General features: G+C 40.0%; 1 protein-coding gene across 1 annotated transcript in view; it reads right to left on the bottom strand.

Moving 5' to 3' along the window:
- Window positions 1–23,830, bottom strand: part of CPNE4 (copine 4) — a gene marked incomplete at its 3' end in the record, with an annotated part of 615,561 nt that overhangs the window by 145,237 nt on the left and 446,494 nt on the right. Inside the window, exons 6-7 of the mRNA XM_079705040.1 lie at window positions 10,580–10,663; window positions 7,472–7,561 (exon numbers count right to left, since the gene is read on the bottom strand). Coding sequence (XP_079561166.1) covers window positions 7,472–7,561; window positions 10,580–10,663 — 174 coding nt within the window. The remainder of the gene's footprint in view (window positions 1–7,471; window positions 7,562–10,579; window positions 10,664–23,830) is intronic.

Raw genomic sequence — 23,830 nt, 5'->3', positions numbered from 1 at the left:
AACCCTCATGGCCTCCTGAGTTTCATCACCTCTGCTTTGATTTTGGGGACTTGCTTCTCCTTTTCTGCTACTTCCTTCTCCTGGTTCTGTCTTGCTTGTGTCCACTCCACTAAGACCTCAGTTAATAACCTGGGCCTCTCTCCAGAATAAGGTCTGGGGGCAGTTGATACAGAAACAACTGGTCCTCCTCACCCTAAAGCCCTCTTCAAAGCAAGTGGCTTCTATCAATTATCCTCAGAGGATGTCCGATAAACTCTAGGGGAAATTCTCCAAGTTACCTGTGCAGTTTGAGCACCAGAGAGGGACAGGAAATGACCTCAGGGTGCTTACATGGTATTTGTCTCGATTGTTCTGGCATGACCTTTACCCCAGTACTAGGCACAGTTAGGGTGTTAATAATACTTGCTGGTGGTCCCTTCTCCTTCTCTTTCTAAGACCACCATCTGGAAGAATCTATTCTGAATATCAGCACTGTCTCCTAACAAATACATACTAGGTATTAATAATGTGTTGATAAAATCAAAGGAAATGATTAATATCATATTTCATAGAATCAAAGAGGCACATATTTATTTTCTTAACAACCACAAATTGATAGAAAAGCACTGTGTTATAGTTTCATTGAGAGTGTTTTTTCCCCTTTAGTGGTATGGTGAATAGTTGATAGTTTCTCAGACTTTATGAAATATGTTACATAGAGACAAGTCTTCTTTCTGTTAAATGTTTGAATGATGATAAGCATTTTAGTTGAGTGAGAGTAATGGGATAAATCATCCTTTATCAGGATGATTTATTTTCTAAGAATACAACAAAATAGAGGCAGCACAATTCAACAAAAAGCATGAAATTTGGCATTTGACTGCATGGGGTTTGAGCCTCAGTTTCTTCATCTGTAAAATGAACACAATGGAATCTACCTCACAGTATGGCTAGAAGTAAATGAAGTTGTGATTTTGATAAGGACTCTAATATGCCATAGAAATCATGGATAATTTCATTCAATAGCTAAATATTAAATATATTTCATTAAGTAGCTAGTATTAAATATATATTTCATTAAATAGCTAACATTAAATATTAAATATATGTCATTAAACAGCTAGTATTAAATATTAAATACATATATTTCTTTAAATAGTTAATATTAAATGTAACCCTAAATCTACTTAGGAAGTAGTGCAATGTCTTTTACATAGTTCAGAAGACATTCCAGCTTGTCGCAGGGTTTTCTCTTGAGTTACTGAGAGAGAATCCTCTCTGAGTCCGACTGTAGGTATTTAAGGCTCAGTAGATGGGGCTGAGAAAACTCTAAGCCTCTGACACCTTCACAATTACTTTAAAAAATTAACCTCTGTCAGAATTAATGGGGAAACACCAGAGCATTTTCCACCATACTGGTGAATAAGACCAGAGGATGCCCTCCAACTCTGCTACTATTTAACATTGTGTTGGGAGCACTGGTACACACAAATAAAGAAAAGAAATAAGGAGAACGACTAGTTAAGTAAGGAGGGGCAAAACTGTCTCTATTTCCATATGATCTATATTTTAAAAACTCCAAAAAATTAACAGAAAATTAGTATAAACAACAATAAAACTTAATAAAATAGTTATTTAAGAAAACAATTCAATAGCTTTTATGTATACAAACAATAGTCACTTAGAAGGTGTAATGCAAGAGAAAGACAGAAACAAACAAACTAGGCATAAACTTAAAAACAAACATTCCAAACCTCTAAGAGGAACAGTAAGTGCTCCTGCAAACACAAAAGGAGACTTGAATGAACTGAAAGACGAACCATGTTCTGGGCTGGGAAGACAACATTAGAAGAGATTTCCGCAAGAGGGAAGGGATATGGGAACATATGTATATGTATAACTGATTCACTTTGTTATAAAGCAGAAACTAACACACCATTGTAAAGCAATTATACTCCAATAAAGATGTTAAAAAAAAAAGAAGAGATTTCCTTTGCAATCTCAATAAAAATACTATCACTTTTTTTTTTTAAATTCTGGTACTAGTTGCTTATAAAGCTTAATGGAAAGAACAAGCAAAATATCCAAGCAGACCTGAAGACCCTTAAAAATACAAAGAATACAGAAGTGAGAGAGGCTGGTTCTATCAGGTATTAAAATGTGCTACAAAATGATTACCTGTAAGGGAAGAGAGTAAAAACTAGAGAAACAGGAATGGGAGTTAAACTTTTCTGATTATACTTTGTTTTGTAGTTTTGATTTTAGAATCATGTAAACATTTTATATAATTATAAGACAAAATTAAACTTGAAAAAATAAATTCTAAATGCTGAAAGCAAAATGAAACAAAGGAACCCAACCGTTCTATGGGTTAAAGTTTCAACTATAGAGAGGAATTGTCACTAGACTTTAAAATATGAGTTAGCATCTATAGAGAGATACATGTCTTACAGAAAAAAATAATTTCAAAATTTCAAAATTCATGAATTAAAAAAATTCATACCAGAAAGCAAGGAAACTATTAAGAACTCAAGAGCCAACTTGAAGGGGTTTTAACTGGTTAAACAAGGGACGATACAAGATTTCAAAGGAATAATTATAACTGAAATAGATTGAAACACTGGGATATATTAAAAAATCCATGAATTCTTAATAATAGTGAGGGACCCCATCAGTCACCTATGAAGGATGCTAGAGAAGTAACTTGTTATTCTGAAAATTGTTTGAAAAAAAGAAAGAATAAAGCATTTTCCGGCCTTTCTTGTACAAATCACACCTCAGGGAACCAAACAGCTGTTAAAGGGAGCTCTTCTTTATAGAAGAACTCTAAATAATAGATAAAGAAGGAGTAATAGAATTAGAAAATTACCATTTTGGAAATTCTAATGAAATAATGAATCTAGGCAATGCTCCTCAATAACTGTTAAGACCATAAAAGAACACCACCCCTTGTAAAACGTTCTTGCTATGAAACAGCCGCTGAATCTGATCAAGTCCCATCTAGCTGTTTACAGAGAACACAGAGTGGGGGAAATGTGACAGAACAAACCAGCCTGGTTTCTTCAAGTAAAAGAAGTTTCTTTAATTAAATTGCAAGGAAAAAAAAAAAAAAAAAGAGGGAGAGAGAACTAACAGATTGAAAGAGACTTCAGAGACATTTCAGTCAAATGCAATGCTTGGACCTTGTTTAGATTCCAATTTGAAAAAAAAAAACTATTAAATAAATTAGATGGTCACATATGAATAGTGGCAGAACACTTGCTGGTATTAAGGCAGCTTAGATAATATTCTAGGTATAAAAATAGGTTCGTGGTTATGTTTATAGAAAGATTCCTTGTCCTTTAGAGATACATGTTGCAGTATTTTCAGATGAAATGGTATGGTGTTTGGGAGAGGACCCCATAGTGACTTACATTGACCCCAGGCCCTTTTGCCTTCACGGACCCCCTCTCACCATAATAGATTTTGGGGATCCTAAAAATGTTATTGTTTTCTGATGTGAGAAGAAAACCGGAAACAGTTTATTCAACCTTATAAGTTCATTTTTCCTTCTCACTTTAAAATAAATTAAAACGTTCTTGTAGGTTCTTAAAAGTATCATGTGTTCTGGCACTATGCTTGCTTTCCCTAATGAATGAGTGAGCCCTGGTCCGAGATTGGCTTCAAAACGATCTAGTGGTGGTTGGGGGTGGGGGGGGCGGGGTGACAGAAAATGGGTATTGGGAGTATGGATGAAATAAAATTGGCCACAAGTTAATAATGGTTGAGGCTGTGTGATGGGTGTGGGGAGAGGGGTGGGTTATCATAACCCACTACTTTTATGGATGTTTAAAATTTTTCATAATAAATAAATTAAAGTATCAATTTCTGAAGAATACTTATTTGAATGCTTTAAAAAGTTTTTCCCATAGAGGAGGAAAAAAATAAATAAAACCAAAAGAAAAACCTGGTTTTATTTAAACTTGGTGTTAGTGTGGACCCTGAATAAATGAGATTTAAAGATATCAAGTCTCATTTGGGACAAAGACCTCATTATTAGAGTTTTGCCAAGACTGAGAATCTAAACGGACAGAGGGTTTTAAAATGTTTTCTTTTTTGGTCTTTTTTTTTGATGTGGACCGTTTTTAAAGTCTTTATTGAATTTGTTACAATATTATTTTTGTTTTATGTTTTGGTTTTTTGGCCGCGAGCCATGTGGGATCTTAGCTCCTTGAGCAGGGATCAAACCCATACCCCCTGCATTGGAAGGCAGATTCTTAACCACTGGACCACCAGGGAAGTCCCCAAAGTTTTTAATTTAAAAGTTCACTTTCTGGGTTTTTTTTTTTGGTGGTGAGGAGATGCTGCCTGCCAATATGGTACCATTTTATTTCAGAGAAAGCTGAATGGGAACAACATTATGAGCATTTCTCAGTGGCCTTTGTGATGAAATAATCAATACAAATAAAGGGCAATACAGGAAGTCTCTCCAGCTTTTCAGAAAAGCTGCATTTGGTGATTGTGAGCAGGTGAGTGATGATATTGGGTTTGTCACCTAGTGAGCTCAGCACACCTGTGTGGGCCGATCCCCCCCCACCCCCGCCAGTGACGCACTGCTGACCTCTTAGCACCTCCCTGCTCTTCTGTCCATTCACTCCAGAAACAGTTACTGAGTATCTGCTCTGTGCCGCGCGCTGGGCTGGATGCCTGGATACACAGGGGAAAAAACATGGTTCTCACCCTGAAGGGGCAAACTGGGAAGAAAGAGTCACCTGCTGGGGAAAGAGATGGAAACGGAAATGTTCCAAACAAGTGGAGAAGTATCTCTATGAGGTGGGTACAGAGGGCTAGAGGGCACCCATAGAAGCTAAAGAGATCAGGGAAGGTTTCTGGAAGTGGAGGGATATTGGAGAGACCCGGAGGAAAGTAGCAGATGATGATAATCCAAGAAAAGCAGAAGAATGAAGAAGGCATCAGGCAGAGAGAGGCATGTGCCAAGCCCTGAAGGCTTGGAGAGGGCAGGGTGGGTATGAGTGCTGGAGAGAGAAAAGGTGGTGGAGGGGAGGTTGGGTGGTGGAAAGTGGTGGGGGGCACTGAGCCACGGAAGGACTGTAATGAAGAAGCAAATGTCTGTACCAGGGGTTCTCAGTGTGGGCTGGGACCAGCAGCATTAGCGTCACTCAGGAATTGTAGAATGTAAATTCTCAGGCTCACTCCAGACCCACCTAATCAGAAACCCTGGGGATAACACCTAACAATCTGTGTTTTAACAAGCCTTCTAGGTGATTCTGATGCATTGGTCTAAATGATTTTACTCTCTAGGGAACATTTTATGTCTGAATACACTTTTGGCTGTAAGACTGATGGGGGTGAAGTATCACTACGAGTGTTTAGTAGCCTGGGATGCTGCTAAACATCCTGAAATGCACAGGACAGGCCCCCACAACAAAGTCCAAATGTCAATGGTGCAGCTGTTGAGAAATCCTTATCCTCCCTTTCTCTGTCTCTCTCTCCTTCCTTCCTTCATTCCTTTCCTTTTCCTTCCTCCCTCTCTCCCTCTCTCTCTGTCTCTCTCTCTCCTTTATTCCCACTTGTCCTCTACAGACAGCAGAGCACTCAAAAGGCCACAAAATGCTCCTTTTCTGCATTTTTATTTATTCAATTACAGATAACCCTCCCCTTTTATCTGATAACTCCCCATGACTCAGTTGACCTATGGCTAATGTAGGCATTATGTTTTGTCTGCCCCAAAGGGTCCATTTATCTCCCTGGGAGTGGGATGGGGTGGCTCAGAGTATAGGTGACAGTCCCCCACCCAGGCCTGAAGCTGTAGGTCTTGGCCACTGTGCATATGAGCTTATACACGAGACCCAAACAGCCAGGAGTCCTGATTTTGGCATGAAAGACAATTCCAGTGGAAGTGGAGCCTCCCACAGGAGATATTAGGGACAACTCTGAGCAGCTCCTCCAGACCACAGAAGTAAGCATGTCCACAGATAGTACAAAGTCCAAACAAAATGGTTTTAAACAAAGATGTAAAGTCACATTAAGAGTTTGGGACTAACCAATGGATAGGATTCTAAACTGATGGATGACATTGACAAATGCAAATAATTATATCCATTAGAAGAAGGTTTACAGGGCAAAAAGAGTGAGGAAAGTGTAAAGTTACAAAGACAAATACTGGCAGTGCCCATCTAATACTTTCCAGGGGAGTCAGTGCCCCCAACATGAATGTTTAGTCTGCCTAACAGACCTATAATCCCATTGGGGTGGTAGGTGTCCCAGGCTTTTAAAGTCTCAAGCTATTAACCACCTCCATTATCCAGCTTCCCTGGCTCTGCTTTTAGGCTGTCACACAACCTTCTGACAAGTGTCCTCCCCATGGTTTGCCCACATGGAGAAAATGCTCTGGTAAAGCTGATATGAATGTTGAGTCGGCTTGAGGGTCATGTTTCTCACTGAACATGAACCTGTCGGCCTTTTGATTTATAGCTCTGGCCTCCATTGAATTTACTCAGTCGTCCTGAGTTGGTAGAGTCACCTTTGGGACACTGACAACATGGAGCTTCTGGACTTCCAAGGTAGAGAGAAGGCCAGACCAGGGACCATAAGGAATGACTCTGGGAGTCTGCTTCGGGCACTTAGCCTATTGTCCTCCTTTGGTTGTCCTGACTCTTATAATGAGTCTTTTCTTCCAACTTCTACATTCCCATGATACTCAAAAAGCATGTGTGGTAGACTGAAAAAAGTGGCCACCATACTCTGCAGCTCCTCCTGCCAAGAGGTAGAGTCCATGTCCTATTTCCTCATCCCTGAATCTGGGATGGCTGTGTGACTGGCAAATAGAATGCAGAGGAAATGACCTCATGTGAGTCTGAGACTGGGCCTCGAGATGTGCATGTTTTGTCCTGGCTCTTTTGGACCCTAAGGTTGCTGAGTGTGTAAGTCAAGCTAGCCTGCTGATCGATGAGAGACAAATGGCCCCGCCACCCTGATCATTCCAGATGACAGCCAGACAAACCCCAGAAGCAGAGGTGTCCTGCTCAGGTACAGCTGACAGCAAATACATAAGGAAGTCCATGCAAGACCAAGAAAAGAGCCTCCTAGATGAACTCAACTTGACAATGTACAGAATCATAAGCTAAATAAATGGCTATTGTTTTAAGTATTAAATTTTGGAGTAGTCTGTCATGCAGCAGTAGATAACTGATAACAACAGTATTTGTGTTTTTAATAACTCCCAAATATACCCTGAACTTATTGCCACAGTTTCTCTCCTAGAGGCCATGGGATTTGCCACTTAATGTAACATGATTGAGATTTATCTCATGTTATCTCAGGAGCCTCAATGGCTCCAGCAGAAAGGAGAGCCCTTGTTTCTTCCATCAAGATGCTAAGAGATTTGGGTAAATGATAAAGAAAATTTTGGGTTTGCCAACATTCACCTGAAGAGAAAGAGGAGGGGTAAATATGTAAAATTACATTTCTCAGACATAGACAGAGTTCTGACCTTCAGCCGGCGGTCGGGATCTCCACTGCATAGAGAATTTACTGATACTTTGAATGATTTCCAGGCTGGGCTTAAGTTATTCATCACAACCTGAGGAAAAAAAGAGAGGAGCGGTGGGTGGGAGAGGAAGTGCTTGACATTTTCACATTTCAACATAAAAACTGCTTGAGAAACACTGCGGTGCTTATGAAAAGGACAATTGTCTGGAACAGGTGCCTTAATGAAAACTTGGAGTAGTAAACCTTTCAAGGGTGCCCACTAGGTGGATCGTTATAGGCAGAACTCTTGCGGTCACTGGCCTGGCTGTTATTTCATGAATAATGACAATAATATTGTCCAGTATGTGGATGCTGGAGATGACCCCTTCTACATCAAAAGAGATTGGGATTAAGGAGATGGGCTACCTCTGCCTCTGATAAAGTATCCCCAGTTCTGGAGGACTGTCAGTCCTATGGCATAAATTCTCTTCTACTGAGGTCAGCATACGTAAAGCCTATTGGTGTGTGTGTGTGTGTGTGTGTGTGTGTGTATGTGGCAGGACAATTCTGCTGCTGAAGAACTGAGCGGTCTTTGGTGACTTGTGACCTTGGTTAGATCAGATTGCAAGTCAGAAGAAAAGTTTCTAGAAGAAAAATCCCAGGAATACATTTACACTAGGTATGCGCGGGAGGCATAAGAGGGCAGATCTTCAGAACTTCAGGATCACAAACTAAGACTGCAATATCATGAAACTCTTTTAAAAGCAGTTTACTAATCATGAACTTGGCTAAATCCTGCCTGAGAGTCTATTCAAGTCAAGTCTTATTCTGCCCATCAGATGATTCAGTAATTCAATTTGGTTTAGCTTATGAGTATTTGCTCTGTGCCTAAGGTTGTACTGTGTACTCTAGGGCAGGGGCTCCCAAAGTGTGGTTCCTGGACCAGCAGGAACTTGTTAAAAATGCAAATGTCTAGATTCCACCGAGACCTACTGACAGAAACTCTTGAGGTGGGCCGCTATGTGATTCTGATGCATGATATTTGAGAACCACTGCTCTAGGGGACATACAAACGAAGTTAAATGGAGTTCTGTCATATTGACTTTTCTTTCTATGAAGTTTTTAGTTAGCAGAGCTTTAGAATTGTAAAAAAAAATAATTCTCTATCTACATAACATAATTATTTTATAAGTGATTCCCTCTTCTCCTGAATTCCTTAATATAATGATGAATTATTGAGTATACTGTAGGCTCATTATTAAATTTCCTTTAATGCATTAAAAAGTAGAAAAATAATGTTCCTGTGTGACTGCTTTTTGCTCTCATTCCCTGAATGAGCAAAGTGATAGTGAGAAGAAAAGTTAGATACAATTGTTTTGGTTAATTTAAATTTCTCACCTTTGTATAGAAATACTAAAAAGTGAATATGTTTCATTATAACAGCTTCATAAAACTCAATAGCAGATCAAAATTTCAACTAGAAATTTCCTCTGAAATTAAAATCTGTGTGTGTGTGTGTGTGTGTGTATGCACACACACATGTGCTTACCCAGAGAGAAAGGTATTGCCTGGTATTTATTTTGTATCTATTGAGTAAGAAAGAGGAAAAATCAATGCTATGTTGATTGACTCATTGGAAAACTTTACAATCACAATTCTTATGAGATTCCAGGAGCCCCTCACAATGGGGTATGGGGAAGAGTTAGAGGGGAACAGGGAAATTTACCAAGAAGAGGGAGGGGTGCCGTCAGGAGTGAATAAGAGCTCTAACAATATGCCACCCCTCTTCTTTCTACCTGCACATTCAAGTCCCTGTGCACTGGCTGGAGCAAAGGCATGAATGGGTACCACTTCTGATTCTCCCCAACATTTAGTTACTTCTCCTGAGAGAACTTTGTTCCACCAAAGGAATCTTTATGTGGGAAAAGTTCTATTTGGTGATGGTGATGGGGTGCCACTCAGGGAAACCATCGCAGTTGCATTTGAAACTATTCCCCAGGGAATAGTTTGTGACTGTCCAAAGAATCACATTATACTATCACAGAGAGTGGACATACTATCAATATTCAACTCCATTCATGTATTCATTCTTTAGTAGACACACTTTATTAAATGCTAACCATGTACCAGATGACATCCACAGAACTAGCCCGTCCAAGACTATTTGATTCTTGTTTACCTTAAATATGACATGAAAAGTTCCCCTAATGCTACCTGCAACTCTGCTACTTCAGGAAAAAGGAAATGGATTTCCAGTGTGGGGTATGGGAACACAGCACCCCACTATCATCCTGAGAGAGTCATGAGAGTTCCTTCGTCCTTTACCCCACACTGGAAGCACATTTTTCTCCCAGCTCCAAGCCATTCCTCCTCATCAATGCACTTCTCACCCCCACACAGTCTCTCTTTAACTGGCTTGTATATAAAATAAAATTAAAAGTGGAGACTAGGGTTGATTGTTAAGTGGGTGTGTGGTGGTGGGTAGTGGGGGGTGGGATAGTGAAGGATAGGGTTCGGAGTCACGTGGAGAGAATGTAGGAGGGTGAGAGGGAGATGCAGCCAGACCAAGTGCCTGCTGATACAGGACAGCCGTTCGTACGACAGATCTGACATCAGTCCCGTGTACGGACTCTCCCTGGGGAGGCAGATTGGCTTCTCAAATCGCAGCAAAACTCAGGGTCAAACTCAATTCAAACCTCAGCTCTACCTCTTGCTCACTGGGAAGGTGACTTGACCTCCTCAAAGTTCAGTTTCTTCAACTGTAAAATGGGGTAATAATACTCATGTCAATGCATAGTTGTCAGAAGTAAATAAAATGATGCATATGAGATCAGTCAGTCAAATGCTTGGTACCTAGTCATGTTTATTAAATATTAGCTAGTATTCATCTTTTTATTATTAATAAATTGCTGGCTTTCTGCATTAAAGGTCAATAATGGAAAACCTGGGTGAGAAAGGGTCTTCTCTTATAACACCCACACTGAGAATAAAGAGCCCTCTTAAAGACTGGGAAGACTTCAGGTATTGAGGGATAGCTACAGACATTAAGAAAGGGAAGGGGTTTCTCAAAACAGGTCAGTGTTTCATCTTAAAGAGACGAGATAGCACAGCTGTAGATGGTTCTTCTCACCTCAGTTCGGTGCACAAGTTGCTGAGTTGCATCATCATTCATTCGAAAAATTTCCAGAAATGGGTCAGACTTACTGAAGAAATCCTACAATAAATAAGCAGAAATGAGTTGTTTCCCTGCCCCCTGCACAAACACATTTGATATATCCCTGGATAAAATACCCCTGAATTTGACCCTTCCTTGCTTTATTCTTCATCCCTGAGACCCACCTTTGGCTAGAATGAGCTGTATCTTAACGCCGAGTCCTTTGAGAAGTAAGGATTGGTTGACTGAAATCCCAAGTAGTCTTCAAAGATCCTCCCAAATGCTGGTTCTCTAAGAAGCAGTCTTAACATCTGCTGTCTTAAACATGTTAATTCTAGTTATTGTAAAGCCTATGTCTGATGACTACAGTATCTGGAACACTGTGGGTCTGTTTTTACTATCTGTTTCTACATTCTGCCTCTTGTTATGCTTTTTAATTGTTGATTAAATACTAGACACTGTGTAAAAAAATTATAAAGGCTATAGATGAGTCTTCAGCTTCTGGCAAGCAATTAAAATGGGAGCAGTCACCTGAATCCAATTAGGATTGAGCTCTTTAGAGACTGGTTTCTTCAAAAGCCTTTAAAGGCCCGACCTATTTCTGATTCCTTTATTCCTTAGGTATAATCCTTAGAGGGCTCTCACTCAAAAACTCACTGTTTATGAGGGCTGTTCCTTCTTGACAAGCCCTCAAGGCTCATTTCTGTTTGTGAGACTCTGAAAGACTCTGTTTACTTCCATAATCTCTTGGTTCTATAGTTATTGGTTCAGTTTCTCTCTATGCTGCTATTTGCTAATTAGTGAATGCCTTGAGGGGATAAGTCACTCCAACGGTTGGGCTGCTTCCCTTCTCTGAAGCCTCTACAAGTAACCTAAGCTCTCCCTGAAGTCCTGAACTCCAGTTTTACTTCCCCAATTCCATGAGGCTATTAATATCACTGCTCAGTTTCTCTGTTTCTTAGTAGCTATTTTCTGCTAGGCTTCCCAGCTTCTCTATCCCTGGGTTTTATGAATCAGCCTTATGGAATTGCCTTGAGTGGAAAATCTGCATAGAATGTCTGAATCACCTCAATGGATTTCTCTTCTCTCCAACTTCTCTGACCCTGAATCTTGACTGCCTTAAGACCCTCAAACAGATGTCTCTTGTATCTTGTCCAGTGTTTATAGTTGTTTTCAGTAGTAGAGTAATGTAAAACAAACAGGCACTTTAATACTGGAAGCAGACCTGTCCATATCCTTCTTTTAAACTTGGCTTTTTACACTGGTAGATTATAAACTCTCAGACAGGAGCAATTATGTCTTATTTTCCTTTATATTTCTACCATAGCATCTTCCATAGCACCTAACTTTTAGTGGCACACAGTGTTTACTGAATGTATGAATGAATACATAAATGAATGAGCGAGTGACAAGAAAACCAGGTACAGAATAGGAGGTTATCTGAGCAACAGCTTTGGTCATCACATTCTTACTATGTATTTCACTAGGTAATTCCCCACCCCAGAAATCTAGACAGCAGCAAAGCAGAATAAAGCCTACAGCCATCCTAGTCTTTAGCTAGACAAAATACTCTCAGGGGATATGCTGATCATGGAGCCCTTGTGCTTGATATTAAGATACAAGGAAGGATAAAACCTTTTCTCATCCCTCCAAAGGGCCATAAACATAACAAAGGGCTAAGTATTAATGAATGAATGAATGAATGAATAACAGAGAAGAGGGAAAGTCAATGGATTTTGACTGCAAAATATTGTTGTGAGGAGGATGTTTCTAGGGAGGGAATGGAGTGAGTGAAGGTGTAAAAAAGTAAACATAGAAAGGACACTCCAAGTAGCTGAATTACCCTGCAGCCTCAGGATGTGTAGGGGAGGAATCTGAGGCAGTACTGGTGGAGGTGGCTCCATGAGGTGAAGGGCCTTAAATGAACCAGAACCTCCCTCCCCAATTCCTAGTGTGGGCACTTTAGCTTGTTCTGCGTGCCCTTGGGGCCCTTCTCCAGGAGCCGCAGGCTTTGACCCCTGAGATAGATTGTTGGTCCCTCAGGGAATGTATATGTCAATTGTACTTAAGAATTGCTCAACACACTGGAGGAATGCTATCAGTTGTTTTTCTTTTTCCTTTTATTGATAATTTTAAATGTTTGCTATTGTTTTTTCAAAAAATAGAAAATATAGAAAGAAGGAAAAAATAGCCCACAATCCCACCCATAATACCACAACTATCAATAACATTTTGATAATTTTTTTCTAGAATCTAGACATAATTTTCTTTCTTTCTTTTAAAAAATATTTGTGGGGCTTCCCGGGTGGCGCAGTGGTTGAGAGTCCACCTGCCGGTGCAGGCGACACGGGTTCGTGCCCCAGTCCGGGAAGATCCCACATGCTGCAGAGCGGCTAGGCCCATGAGCCATGGCCGCTGAGCCTGCACGTCTAGAGTCTGTGCTCTGCAACGGGAGAGGCCACAACAGTGAGAGGCCTATGTACCACAAAAAAAAAAAAAAAAAAATTGTAATAGTACACTATATACACTTTGGTACCCTATTTTTTTCTCTTGGAAGTATATTACAATGTTTTTTCTGCTTTATTTCACATGATTTTTAGGATTGGCATGGAGTTGTTGTCAGGAGGATGTACTGTAACAGGGAAGAGCAAAATCTGACTCCATGTTGGATCTGTTTCTTTGACTTTAACCTTTGCTTTTCATTGCTTTTGTTACTATAATCATACATAATGGTCTGCCTCAGGGAACCCTGCCCCTCTGCCTGAGTGTTAAACTAATGGGCTTTTGTTCAGCTCACAGGGAGACAATCTGACCCTGCCCACCTATGAATGGCTGTAGAAAGGAAGAAATTCTCACATACCCTCCCCGATGCTGGCCAAGCCAGGCAAAACTAACAGCCCTTTTACTTTACTTCCTCACCTCCTCCCCCTCTCTGTTCTATAAAAGAAACTGGCATCCAGACCCCGGTAAGATGGCTTTGGGGACACTAGTCTGCCATCTTCTTGGTCTTCCAGCTTTCTGAATAAAGTCGTTATTCCTTGCCTCAACATCTCATCTCCCAATTTATTGGTCTGTTGTGTGGTGAGCAGAGTAAGCTTGGACTTGGTAACAGTACTATAAATCAAAAAAAGAAAGATCAGGATATAATCTTCATCTTCAAGTAAATAAAAAATCGAACATGTAGCACACTGGCTTTTAAATCCTGATTCCACCATATACAGTCTGGGTGATCTGGGACAGGATATTTAATTTTTCCACGTCTCAGTTTCTTTATCCATAAATGGAGAGGGTATCACCCTTTTCTCATAGCAATGCAGAAGGATTATAGTTGCTGATACACCTAAGTGTTGAGTCCAGTGCCTGGCACATGGTCAGCACTCAGAAAGCACCACTGCTATTAATTATTACCAATAAAAGAGAGAATGCTTGAGGACACTTAGTAAAGCACTATACAAATATCAGGGATGATTACTATTTTTTTTTAATGTTAGCAAGAGCTCTTTTTTTAAAATAAATTTATTTATTTTTGGCTGCATTGGGTCTTCATTGCTGCATGTGGGCTTTCTCTGGGGCTACTCAGAGAAAACAGGGGCTACTCTTCGTTGTGGTGCACAGGCTTCTCATTGCAGTGGCTTCTCTTGTTGTGGAGCACAGGCTCTAGGCACGTGGGTTTCAGTAGTTGTGGCATGTGGGCTCAGTAGTTGTGGCCCGTGGGCTCTAGAGCACAGGCTCAGGAGTTGTGGTGCACGGGTTTATTTGGTCCACGGCATGTGGGATCTTCCTGGACCAGGGCTTGAATCTGTGTCCCCTGCATTGGCAAGTGGATTCTTAACCACTGTGCCACCAGGGAAGCCCCAGGGATGATTAATATTAAGAAGGCATCTGATTTCTGCAAATAAAACAACTCATAAGCAGCTCAAATACATCTAAAATGTACACTCAGAGATTCATAGTTAAAAACAACAAATCTGTGTCTAATTGTACGGTTACTTGACCACAATCTGGAATTTTCAGCTTCCTTTGCTTGACCATCAGCATTAAGATGGCCCTTGGGACAGTTCAGTACAATGGAAATTAATGATATAGGCATTTTACTGAAGTTTTGCTATGGTAAAATGTTTTAATAACTTGGAGGCTATGTCCCTGTTCTTTTAGTCCAATATGAAAGAAATTTAGTCAAGTGAGAGGTCAGTAAGCAATCAGCTGAGGTTTGAAAGAGAAAAGGAAGCAGTGCATAGCCATGACAGTGATCATGAAAACAGAATATTGGAACTAGAAAAGATTGTTTGAATGATATGGGGTCATATCCAGACTCTATAGCTTCCTCGCCTTGCGACTTTGGGCAAATTCTTTGACCTCACTATGCATCATCTGTAGACTGGAAATAATAAGACCCATTTTTAAGAATATGGTGAGTTTGTGGGGGTAATGTAGTTAGACACCTGACACCTGGTACATTGTAGATGCTCATGAATGATAATTTGCTTTCATTAATGCAGGCTGGATTAGTTTTCAGGCAGGCATACTTGAACATAGTAAAATCACAGCACAGCATGAGAGAGTTAATGTTGCTATAGAACAGGGGTCAGCAAAGTATGGTAGGTGGCCTAAATTCAGCCCACTGCCTGTTCATTTTGGGGTTTTTTTTTCTTTTTTTTAAATTTATTTATTTACTTTTTGGCTGTGTTGGGTCTTTGTTGTTGCATGTGGGCTTTCTCTAGTTGCAGGGAGTGAGGGTTACTCTTTATTGCGGTGCATGGGCTTCTCATTGTGGTGGCTTCTCTTGTTGCAAAGCATGGGCCCTAGAGCATGCAGAGTTCAGTAGTTGCGGTGTGTGGGCTCAGTAGTTGTGGCTTGCAGGCTCTAGAGCACAGGCTCGGTAGTTGTAGTGCATGGGCTTTGTTGCTCTGTGGCATGTGGGATCTTCCTGGACCAGGGCTTGAACCCATGTCCCCTGCATTAGCAGGCAGATTCTTAACCACTGCGCTAGCAGGGAAGTCCTCCACTGCCTGGTTTTGTGAATAAAGTTTTATTGGAACATTGCTATGCTCATTCATTTACGTATTGTCTATGGCTGTTTTCATGCTGCAAAGGCAAAGATGCATACATAGTTGGGACAGAGACCATACAACCTGCAAGTCTAAACTATTCACCATCTGACCTTTATAGGAAATATTTGCCAACCTCTCCTTCAGAGACAGATTCAACTGCTTATACAGCACTCCATCGAACTAGCATCATGGCAATATTAAAAAATACAGCTTATAATGATCATGATTACATATATGAAATGATTACATATATGAAGAGCACCAGCGTGAGAATCAGTTCCAACACACCATCGTGAATACTTTCTCAGGAAAGGGAGGAGAAAGAACACTTTGTCAGCTTGAATGTTCCAAAGGGATTACATTCATATCTCTACTCGTTAGATTAATCACCAACTAGCTGCTAATGTAATAAATGTGATTTAGGAGTTAAAAAGCCTATCTCTCCACAAAGTGAATTGCATTAACAGTAGACAAATAAGTTATTTCTTGCAAGCCTCGTCTATTTTATATGCGGCTCTCATGAAGCCTACTTCTCAGATTTCAAAGACTCTGGGTTTCCGTCCTGAATAGATAGCTGCTGGTTTCCTGGACAGCATTGGAAAGGGGAGTTTAAAATGACAGAAAATGACCAAAAAGGGACATTATCTGTCATTGTGGTGTGCAAAAGTACTATTATACTCCACAATAGCAGTTCTCAAACTTTTTGGTCTCAGGACACTTTTACACTTAAAAATTATTGAGGACACCAAGGAACTTTTGTTTATGTGGATTATATCTGTCAATATTTTACCATATTATAAATTAAAACTGAGAAATTTAAAAAATATTCATTTGCTATATCATTTTAAAAGTAGTAAAGATAAACCTATGACATCATAATAAAAAATAACATTTTAATGGAAAATAATTATATTTTCAAAATGTATAAAATTGTCAGGAGAATGATATCATTTTACATCTTTATAAATCAGTTTAATGACTGAATCAATAGAAAGCAGCCGGATTCTCTTATCTCTTGTTGCATTCAATCTGTTGTGATACTAGGCATCATGTAGCTTCTGGAAAACCACTGTACACATGTGACAGAATGAGAGTGAAGAAAGAAAATAATGTCCTAGTATTACTACGAAAATGGTTTTGACCTCATGCGTTCTTCTGAAAGGGTCTTGGGACCTGGGACCACACCTTGAGGACTGCTGTCTTGTAGCATATGCACCCTCACCTTCCTCTTCTCTGGCTCCCCACTTCCCCAAAATACTCGGGAACATAACCAAGTTCTCCACAGCCCAAGACCAGTCCAACTTGTATTCATTAACCCTCTGCCCTGAAGAATATTTAGATTGTAGTTAGGCAAGCTGATTGAGTCCCTCTCTGTTACTGATTATCTGTGAGTGTGTGTGTGTGTGTGTGTGTGTGTGTGTGTGGCCTTTGGTAAGTCATTTGACATCTCTGAACCTCGATGTTCTCATACGTAAAAGAGGGCAATTGTATTAGGCAGAGCTTTCTACCAGAGGTATGTGGATACTTGGAGGTTACCAGAGTTACTTCAAGGGGAGTGGGGTTCAAGATCTCCATAACTATTGTCTGAATTGGATATAGTGTATTTTCCCCACATATCCATACTGCAATTTTTCAAATGTATATAGAAATTAGTTGCTTTCATGATACTAATTGGCAAAATGTTTTAAATTAAGAGATTTTTTTATTTCAGTGGCTTTTAGTCATGGTCTATTTTCTCAATTAATATAAGATTAACTGTTAACATGCAGGTAGCTACATCCTCATTTAGTGCTAAAGGCTAGAAGGAGGTCCTCCTTGAGAACCTTTGGGAATGCTTTTTCCAGTTGTGACATGAAATAATTGTCCTCTATTATTCTGATTCTATCACAAAAATACTGTGGCAGGTTGACTTTCCACTACAATGTCCACTGTCCACACACTTTTCTACATTATGACTCCCCCATCAAGGCATGGAGTGGCTCTCCTCCCCTCGATTCTGGGCTGCCTTATGACTCACTTGCATGACTTTGAAGGCTAGGTCAGAAAAGGCCACACAGCTTTTCTCTGCTTCTCTTGGGATGTTCTCTTTGGGAAAAGCCAGCCACAATGTAGAAAGTGTGACAAACCTAAGACCACCATGAAGGCAGTCTAGCTGACCGAGCTGGTGGAACCCAGCCTTCCAGCTATCCCATGTGCCAGGCATGTGAGTAAAGCTCCTCCACCAACTGAGTATAACTGAAGAATTGCCCAGTTGAAACCTGCCTGAATTTCTAACCTCAAAATTACGACATAAATAAAGTAGTTGTTAGTATAATTTGCCTGGTTTTGAGGTGGTTTGTGATGCAGCAATAGATAACCGGGCAGCAGTGTCCTTGTGTAAGTCATCCGGCCTTACTGAGCCTCTGTTTCCTGAAGAGGTTGTGTGAGATGATCTTCATAGTACCATCTTGCTCCTCAACTCTACAACTTTGCCCTCTCTCCACTTGAGACCGTTCACCCCCCAGTCCACTGGTCTCAGCAATGAGCAATTGAGGACCCTGGGCAATCAGCACAGCCGAGGGTGGGAACGGCCATCGAGAACCATGGTAAGTGCTGCATGGGGCTCTTTCAGTTCTGTGAGCAAGCAATCACTCACTTGGATGAAGGGCAACTGCTCAAACATCTTAGAGCCAATGGACCCACTAACAAACCCCCATAGCCCCTTGCATTATAAAATAAGTCAGCTAGAGGACATGACTAAGTGGAAAGAAGCCATTATAAGCCATTAAGTGAGTAGTTTAAAACTGAAACACACTGACCCAATGGCTTATAACTGTCACCAGGAAAGATGCCACAAAGCAGCCTGGTGAGTTATTCTGAAACTTGAAGATGACGGGAGAGAAAGAGCACGATGATCACAGGAAGTGAGGGATAAGAGCTTACACCCCACAGACATCAACGCACTCTACAGCTCCCAGCACCTCGCTCACCTAATGTCAAAAGGTAGCAATTTGTGAAAGTGTCACACAATCCCCTCAGGACAAAAAAATCCAAATATAATTCCCTCTTAAGAGCAAAGTATTTCCTAATGTCCCCAGGCAGAATGGATTACCCTTTTCAGGATTCTCTGATTGTGTATCATCCTCTTATGGCTCTAGTATCATAATATCACTTGTTGTTTAAATCGATGTGTCACTTAGATGGTGAATTCCAGGTTGTGGGTGTAAGAGTTGTTCAAAGTGTGCCCTTTTCCTGCCAACTGATGCATAACAAGCATACAACAAAGGTTTGGTAAATGAATGATGAATGAGTGGATAAATGAACAAACAAGAGAGTGAATTAATGAATGCATAAATTGACTGAGTACTTTTTGTAGGTGAAAATGAACTATGCCAGGATATAAACTGCTGCTTAAGGCTATGGGGAATTGCTTGAGTGCTTTACCTTTTTCAGCCTAATGCCTGCAAGCAATTGTTTGAAAAAGCAGTCCCACATCCCCTTATCGCCTCTTCCTTAGTTGTACGCTTGGAAAATGGAGTCCTTTGTGAATACATTTATGGATATGATGTGCTTTTTGACTCAAGGATATGATTGGAGGGAAATAATAAATATATGGTGAGGTTGGAGAGGAAACTTTTTTTTAAAGGGGTGGAGACTGTAGAACTTTTTCTGTATATACAAGACTAATAAGGCCTGTGATAGTGTGGAAGTTGTGAGATACAACAGAAAGAGTACAGATGGGAGTCAGATTGACATGGGACTGAGTCCTCAGTTTTACCACCAATTAGCAGGGTATGGTGGCCATGAGCACATGCTTTGCAGACCTCGCACTCCAGGGTGTGTAACCTACCATGGACCCCATCTGCTGTGCTCCGAAATCCAGCCCTGCCCTCACTCCGAGGCCAGGCTGCCTGTGGGCTGCTCCCAGCCAGCGCTGTGTGTGTAGGGGATATAAAGGCACTCTTGGGAGACACAGGACCCTCTTGCTGGCTAATTTTTGCTCTAAGGCTCCTTGATGGCCTTGTGGAAACTTCCTTAGACTACATGGCATTGCAGGAGCTGCCACTTCTCTCCTGCTCTCCTTTACTTATATTCACACTTATATTGTGGTCTGTCAGCTCTCCCAGATTTCCTCCCAATGTTCCCTACACAGGCATTTCTTCTAATAAAATCCTTGCATTGTTAACCCTGTCTTGTTGTCTCTTTCTTGGACTATCTGGATAACACATGGAGTGACCTTAGACAATTACTTCATCTTTGAATCTATTTCTTCACCAAGGTCTAAACAGGGTTAATAATACCTGTTACATGGGTGCTATAAGAATGACTAACTGTGATCATACTTGAAAGGCTCTTAACCAGGTACCTGGCAAATATAGATGCTTAATAAATGTCACTTTTCTTCCCTTTCACATCTCCTCTTTTCCTTTGAAAAGTTCCTAGCACTGGGGTTAAATTGCATTTACTTATGCACATATGACCTGTGGCATTTGGGAAGAAATGAAGTCTTAGTGTAATAAAGTGGTCCTGTTTTAATTATAGTCCCTCCCACTTCTCATTAACTGCTTCTTTTTTTTTTCTTTTTTTATTAGTTTCTGCTTTATAACAAAGTGAATCAGTCATACATATACATCTGTTCCCACATCCCCTCCCTCATGCATCTCCCTCCCTCCCACCCTCCCCATCCCACCCCTCCAGGCGGTCACAAAGCACCGAGCTGATCTCCCTGTGCTCTGCGGCTGCTTCCCACTATCTATCTACCTTACGTTTGGTAGTGTATATATGTCCATGCCTCTCTTTCCCTTTGTCACAGCTTACCCTTCCCCTTCCCCATATCCTCAAGTCCATTCTCAAGTAGGTCTGTGTCTTTATTCCCGTTTTACCCCTAGGTTCTTCATGACATTTTTTTTTTAAATTCCATATATATGTGTTAGCATACGGTATTTGTCTTTCTCTTTCTGACTTACTTCACTCTGTATGACAGACTCTAGGTCTATCCACCTCATTACAAATAGCTCAGTTTCGTTTCTTTTTATGGCTGAGTAATATTCCATTGTATATATGTGCCACATCTTCTTTATCCATTCATCCGATGATGGACACTTAGGTTGTTTCCAGCTCCGGGCTATTGTGAATAGAGCTGCAATGAACATTTTGGTACATGTCTCTTTTTGAATTATGGTTTTCTCAGGGTATATGCCTAGTAGTGGGATTGCTGGGTCATATGGTAGTTCTATTTTTAGTTTTTTAAGGAACCTCCATACTGTTCTCCATAGTGGCTGTACCAATTCACATTCCCACCAGCAGTGCAAGAGTGTTCCCTTTTCTCCACACCCTCTCCAGCATTTATTGTTTCTAGATTTCTTGATGATGGCCATTCTGACTGGTGTGAGATGATATCTCATTGTAGTTTTGATTTGCATTTCTCTAATGATTAATGATGTTGAGCATTCTTTCATGTGTTTGTTGGCAGTCTGTATATCTTCTTTGGAGAAATGCCTATTTAAGTCTTCTGCCCATTTTTGGATTGGGTTGTTTGTTTTTTTGCTATTGAGCTGCATGAGCTGTTTATAAATTTTGGAGATTAATCCTTTGTCAGTTGCTTCATTTGCAAATATTTTCTCCCATTCTGAGGGTTGTCTTTTGGTCTTGTTTATGGTTTCCTTTGCTGTGCAAAAGCTTTGAAGTTTCATTAGGTCCCATTTGTTTATCTTTGTTTTTAGTTCCATTTCTCTAGGAGGTGGGTCCAAAAGGATCTTGCTGTGATTTATGTCATAGAGTGTTCTACCTATGTTTTCCTCTAAGAGTTTGATAGTTTCTGGCCTTACATTTAGGTCTTTAATCCATTTTGAGCTTATTTTTGTGTATGGTGTTAGGGAATGATCTAATCTCATACTTTTACATGTCCCTGTCCAGTTTTCCCAGCACCACTTATTGAAGAGGCTGTCCTTTCTCCACTGTACATTCCTGCCTCCTTTATCAAAGATAAGTTGGCCATATGTGCGTGGGTTTATCTCTGGGCTTTCTATCCTGATCCACTGATCTATCTTTCTGTTTTTATGCCAGTACCACACTGTCTTAATTACTGTAGCTTTGTAGTATAGTCTGAAGTCAGGCAGCCTGATTCCTCCAGCTCCGTTTTTCGTTCTCAAGATTGCTTTGGCTATTCGGGGTCTTTTGTTTTTCCAAACAAATTTTGAAATTTTTTGTTCTACTTCTGTGAAAAATGCCATTGGTAGTTTGATAGGGATTGCATTGAATCTGTAGATCGCTTTGGGTAGTAGAGTCATTTTCACAATATTGATTCTTCCAATCCAGGAGCATGGTATATCTCTCCATCTATTTATATCATCTTTAATTTCTTTCATCAGTGTCTTATAATTTTCTGCATACAGGTCTTTTGTCTCCTTAGGTAGGTTTATTCCTAGATATTTTATTCTTTTTGTTGCAATGGTAAATGGGAGTGTTTTCTTCATTTCATTTTCAGATTTTTCATCATTAGTGTACAGGAATGCCAGAGATTTCTGTGCATTAATTTTGTATCCTGCTACTTTACCAAATTCATTGATTAGCTCTAGTAGTTTTTCGGTAGCATCTTTAGGATTCTCTATGTATAGTATCATGTCATCTGCAAACAGTGACAGCTTTACTTCTTCTTTTCCAATTTGGATTCCTTTTATTTCCTTTTCTTCTCTGATTGCTGTGGCTAAAACTTCCAAAACTAGGTTGAATAAGAGTGGTGAGAGTGGGCAGCCTTGTCTTTTTCCTGATCTTAGTGGAAATGGTTTCAGTTTTTCACCATTGAGGACAATGTTGGCTGTGGGTTTGTCATATATGGCCTTTATTATGTTGAGGAAAGTTCCCTCTATGCCTACTTTCTGCAGGTTTTTTATCATAAATCGGTGTTGAATTTTGTCGAAAGCTTTCTCTGCATCTATTGAGATGATCATATGGTTTTTCTCCTTCAACTTGTTAATATGGTGTATCACATTGATTGATTTGCGTATATTGAAGAATCCTTGCATTCCTGGAATAAACCCCACTTGATCATGGTGTATGATCCTTTTAATATGCTGTTGGATTCTGTTTGCTAGTATTTTGTTGAGGATTTTTGCATCTATGTTCATCAGTGATATTGGCCTGTAGTTTTCTTTCTTTGTGACATCCTTGCCTGGTTTTGGTATCAAGGTGATGGTGGCCTCGTAGAATGAGTTTGGGAGTGTTCCTTCCTCTGATATTGTTTGGAAGAGTTTGAGAAGGATGGGTGTTAGCTCTTCTCTAAATGTTTGATAGAATTCGCCTGTGAAGCCATCTGGTCCTGGGCTTTTGTTTGATGGAAGATTTTTAATCACAGTTTCAATTTCAGTGCTTGTGATTGGTCTATTCATATTTTCTATTTCTTCCTGAGTCAGTCTTGGTAGGTTGTGCATTTCTAAGAATTTGTCCATTTCTTCCAGGTTGTCCATTTTATTGGCATAGAGTTGCTTATAGTAATCTCTCATGATCTTTTGTATTTCTGCAGTGTCAGTTGTTACTTCTCCTTTTTCATTTCTAATTCTACTGATTTGAGTCTTCTCCCTTCTTTTCTTGATGAGTCTGGCTAATGGTTTGTCAATTTTGTTTATCTTCTCAAAGAACCAGCTTTTAGTTTGGTTGATCTTTGCTATCGTTTCCTTCATTTCTTTTTCATTTATTTCTGATCTGATCTTTATGATTTCTTTCCTTCTGCTAACTTTGGGGGTTTTTTGTTCTTATTTCTCTAATTGCTTTAGGTGCAGGGTCAGGTTGTTTACTCGAAATGTTTCCTGTTTCTTAAGGTGGGATTGTATTGCTATAAACTTCCCCCTTAGAACTGCTTTTGCTGCGTCCCATAGGTTTTGGGTTGTCGTGTCTCCATTGTCATTTGTTTCTAAGTATTTCTTAATTTCCTCTTTGATTTCTTCAGTGATCACTTCATTATTGAGTAGTGTATTGTTTAGCCTCCATGTGTTTGTATTTTTTACAGATCTTTTCCTGTAATTGATGTCTAGTCTCATAGCATTGTGGTCGGAAAAGATACTTGATACAATTTCAATTTTCTTAAATTTACCAAGGCTTGATTTGTGACCCAAGATATGATCTATCCTGGAGAATGTTCCATGAGCACTTGAGAAAAATGTGTATTCTGTTGTTTTTGGGTGGAATGTCCTATAAATAT

The sequence above is a fragment of the Hyperoodon ampullatus genome, assembly GCF_949752795.1.
Source record: "Hyperoodon ampullatus genome assembly, chromosome: 5".
Classification (NCBI taxonomy): domain Eukaryota; kingdom Metazoa; phylum Chordata; class Mammalia; order Artiodactyla; family Ziphiidae; genus Hyperoodon; species Hyperoodon ampullatus.
This window is presented reverse-complemented; position numbering and strand designations above follow the sequence as displayed.